Source organism: Oncorhynchus gorbuscha, unplaced genomic scaffold, assembly GCF_021184085.1.
Source record: "Oncorhynchus gorbuscha isolate QuinsamMale2020 ecotype Even-year unplaced genomic scaffold, OgorEven_v1.0 Un_scaffold_778, whole genome shotgun sequence".
NCBI classification, from domain to species: Eukaryota; Metazoa; Chordata; class Actinopteri; order Salmoniformes; family Salmonidae; genus Oncorhynchus; species Oncorhynchus gorbuscha.
This window is the reverse complement of record NW_025745808.1, coordinates 318,305-323,304: the sequence shown is the minus strand read 5'-3', so window position 1 is coordinate 323,304 and position 5,000 is coordinate 318,305. Positions and strand designations below refer to the sequence as shown.

At 34.3% G+C, this 5,000-nt stretch overlaps 1 protein-coding gene across 2 annotated transcripts in view; it reads left to right on the top strand.

Annotated features, from left to right (window-relative positions):
• The window catches only part of LOC124020241 (F-actin-uncapping protein LRRC16A-like), a gene marked incomplete at its 5' end in the record, with an annotated part of 106,605 nt that overhangs the window by 4,212 nt on the left and 97,393 nt on the right, over positions 1-5,000 (top strand). For both annotated transcript variants that reach the window (XM_046335597.1, XM_046335598.1), the window contains 1 exon segment: positions 4,216-4,302. In XM_046335597.1, the coding sequence (XP_046191553.1) occupies positions 4,216-4,302 (87 nt within the window).

Sequence of the window (5,000 nt, the reverse complement as noted above, 5' to 3'; positions counted from 1 at the left end):
CAAATATATACAGTATATACAGTACCAGTCAAATATATACAGTACCAGTCAAATATATACAGTACCAGTCAAATATATACAGTACCAGTCAAATATATATAGTACCAGTCAAATATATACAGTACCAGTCAAATATATACAGTACCAGTCAAATATATACAGTATATACAGTACCAGTCAAATATATACAGTACCAGTCAAATAAAATATATACAATATATACAGTACCAGTCAAATATATACAGTATATACAGTACCAGTCAAATATATACAGTACCAGTCAGATATATACAGTACCGGTCAGATATATACAGTACCAGTCAAATATATACAGTACCAGTCAAATATATATAGTACCAGTCAAATATCTACAGTACCAGTCAAATATATACAGTACCAGTCAAATATATACAGTATATACAGTACCAGTCAAATATATACTGTACCAGTCAAATATATACAGTACCAGTCAAATATATACAGTACCAGTAAAATATATACAATATATACAGTACCAGTCAAATATATACAGTATATACAGTACCAGTCAAATATATACAGTACCAGTCAAATATATACAGTATATACAGTACCAGTCAAATATATACAGTACCAGCCAGTACTCCACTCTCAAATATACGTATATACAGTACCACAAATATATACAGTACCAGTCAAATATATACAGTAGTACTATACTATAGCCCAGTCAAATATATACAGTATATACAGTACCAGTCAAATATATACAGTACCAGTCAAATATATACAGTACCAGTCAAATATATACAGTATATACAGTACCAGTCAAATATATCAGTACCAGTCAAATATATACAGTATATACAGTATGTCAAATATATACAGTATATACTACCAGTTAAATATATAGCCCAGTATATACAGTCCAGTCAAATATATACAGTATATACAGTACCAGTCAAATATATACAGTACCAGTCAAATATATACAGACCAGTCAAATATATACAGTACCAGTCAAATATATACAGTATATACAGTACTAAATATATACAGTATAGCCCCTCCACTCAAATAAAACGTATATACAGTACCAGTCAAATATATAGTACCATCAAATATATACAGACCAGTAAATATATACAGTATATACAGTACCAGTCAAATATCCATACAGTCCAGTCAAATATATACAGTATATACAGTACCAGTCAAATATATACAGTATATACAGTACCAGTCAAATATATACAGTATATACAGTACCAGTCAAATATATACAGTACCAGTCAAATATATACAGTACCAGTCAAATATATACAGTACCAGTCAAATATATACAGTATATACAGTACCAGTCAAATATATACAGTATATACAGTACCAGTTAAATATATACAGTACTAGTCACATATATACAGTACCAGTCAAATATATACAGTATATACAGTACCAGTTAAATATATACAGTACCAGTTAAATATATACAGTACCAGTCAAATATATACAGTACTACAAATATATACAGTACCAGTCCACTCTAAAATATACAGTATATACAGACCGGTCAAATATATACAGTATATACAGTACCAGTCAAATATATACAGTACTACTATAGCAAATATATACAGTATATACAGTACCAGTCAAATATATACAGTATAACAGTACCAGTCAAATATATACAGTACCAGTCAAATATATACAGTACCAGTCAAATATATACAGTACCAGTCAAATATATACAGTATATACAGTACCAGTCAAATATATACAGTATATACAGTACCAGTCAAATATATACAGTATATACAGTACCAGTCAAATATATACAGTATATACTACCAGTCAAATATATACAGTAGCCCCAAATATATACCCAGTCAAATATATACAGTACCAGTCAAAATATACAGTACCAGTCAAATATATACAGACCGTACCAGTGTATGTAGTTAAATATATACAGTACTAGTACTACTAAATAGCCCCTCCAAATATATACAGTACTCTAAAATGTTAGAAATATATACGTATATACAGTACCAGTCAAATATATACAGTACTAGTCACATATATACAGTATATACAGTACCAGTCAAATATATACAGTATATACAGTACCAGTCAAATATATACAGTATATACAGTACCAGTCAAATATATACAGTACCAGTCAAATATATACAGTATATACAGTACCAGTCAAATATATACAGTACCAGTCAAATATATACAGTATATACAGTACCAGTGTATATACAGTGTCAAATATATACAGTACCACAAATATATACAGTATATACAGCCCAAATATATACAGTCCACTCAAAAATACAGTACCAGTCAAATATATACAGACCGGTCAAATATATACAGTATATACAGTACCAGTCAAATATATACAGTACTACTAAATAGCCCAAATATATACAGTCCACAAATCAGTAAAAGTACCAGTCAAATATATACAGTACCAGTCAAAAGTCTGGACACACCTACTCATTCAAGGGTTTCTTTTTTTTACTATTTTCTACATTGTAGAATAATAGTGAAGACATCAAACTATGAAATAACACACATGGAATCGTGTAATAATAATAATAATAATATATGCCATTTAGCAGATGCTTTTATCCAAAGCGACTTAGTCATTTGTGCGTACATTCTACAAGTGTTAAACACACATTCTATTTTAGATTCTTCAATGTAGCCAGTCTTTGCCTTGATGACAGCGTACTACTATAGCCCCTCCACTCTAAAACGTTAGACCGGTAGTGTATATATGAGTACTACTATAGCCCCTCCACTCTAAAACGTCTGACCGGTAGTGTATATATGAGTACTACTATAGCCCCTCCACTCTAAAACGTCTGACCGGTAGTGTATATATGAGTACTACTATAGCCCCTCCACTCTAAAACGTCTGACCGGTAGTGTATATATGAGTACTACTATAGCCCCTCCACTCTAAAACGTCTGACCGGTAGTGTATATATGAGTACTACTATAGCCCCTCCACTCTAAAACGTTAGACCGGTAGTGTATATATGAGTACTACTATAGCCCCTCCACTCTAAAACGTTAGACCGGTAGTGTATATATGAGTACTACTATAGCCCCTCCACTCTAAAACGTCTGACCGGTAGTGTATATATGAGTACTCCTATAGCCCCTCCACTCTAAAACGTCTGACCGGTAGTGTATATATGAGTACTACTATAGCCCCTCCACTCTAAAACGTCTGACCGGTAGTGTATATATGAGTACTCCTATAGCCCCTCCACTCTAAAACGTTTGACCGGTAGTGTATATATGAGTACTACTATAGCCCCTCCACTCTAAAACGTCTGACCGGTAGTGTATATATGAGTACTACTATAACCCCTCCACTCTAAAATGTTTGACCGGTAGTGTTACTACTATAGCCCCTCCACTCTAAAATGTTTGACCGGTAGTGTTACTACTATAGCCCCTCCACTCTAAAACGTCTGACCGGTAGTGTATATATGAGTACTACTATAACCCCTCCACTCTAAAATGTTTGACCGGTAGTGTTACTACTATAGCCCCTCCACTCTAAAACGTCTGACCGGTAGTGTATATATGAGTACTACTATAACCCCTCCACTCTAAAACGTTTGACCGGTAGTGTATATATGAGTACTCCTATAACCCCTCCACTCTAAAACCTTTGACCGGTAGTTTCAGATCACCTAGAACCCCTCCACTTTTTCGTTTGAGGTAGTTTGTTTGGTCCTGTCTCTCCACTGGCAAAACACAGTAATACAGCTCACTACAGCCACTGGAATCAAAGTAAGATCACCACCATTTCATTTTTCTTCAGGTAGTTTGTTTGGTCCTGTCTTTCCACAACAGCAGTAATACTGCTCACTGAGTCACTGGAATAAGGACCACCATTTCATTTCAAATCTATCACTTTCCCTCAGCAGAGAGCTGCTTCTGAGTACTAGAATAACCCCTCTAAATCTATCACTCAGCAGAGACCTGCTTCTGAGTACTAGAATAACCCCTCTAAATCTATCACTCAGCAGAGAGCTGCTTCTATCTACTAGGAAAATGAAGATGTCGTTTTCCGTCCCATGTAGCTCCCCTCGGCAGCTCAGGGAAAATGAAGGCAGGGAATTGAAATCCCCAGTCTGTCTGATATCGTGGTACTTGAATCGCCAAATGACTAAGTGTTGCTTTCCATTCTGCTGTTTTCTCCAGGAATCACCTCCCTGGGAGCACAGTTCGCCAAACTCCCTAAGGGACTCAAGCATTTAAACTTTTCCAAAACCTCATTGTCACCCAAAGGTAATGACTGGAGTTTCTCACATTCTGACACTTGCATGGAAAACTTGTATTCAACGTCCTTACAATGAACCACAGACAGTTCTCTAATGTTTAACATCCACAGGGCAGTTCTCTAATGTTTAACATCCACAGGGCTGTTCTCTAATGTTTAACATCCACAGGGCTGTTCTCTAATGTTTAACATCCACAGGGCTGTTCTCTAATGTTTAACATCCACAGGGCTGTTCTCTAATGTTTAACATCCACAGGGCTGTTCTCTAATGTTTAACATCCACAGGGCTGTTCTCTAATGTTTAACATCCACAGGGCTGTTCTCTAATGTTTAACATCCACAGGGCTGCTTGCAGTGGAATCATCTCACAGCAAGCATTGACTTATGTTGTTGTTGATATTGTTGTTTACATTGTTGTCTATATTGTTTATATTGTTGTCTATATTGTTGTCTATATTGTTTATATTGTTATTTATATTGTTGTCTATATTGTTGTCTATATTGTTGACTATATTGTTTATATTGTTGTTTATATTGTTGTCTATATTGTTGTTTACATTGTTGTCTATTGTTGTCTATATTGTTGTCTATATTGTTGTCTATATTGTTGTCTATATTGTTTATGTTGTTGTCGATATTGTTGTTTACATTGTTGTTTACATTGTTGTCTATATTGTTTATATTGTTGTCTATATTGTTGTTTATA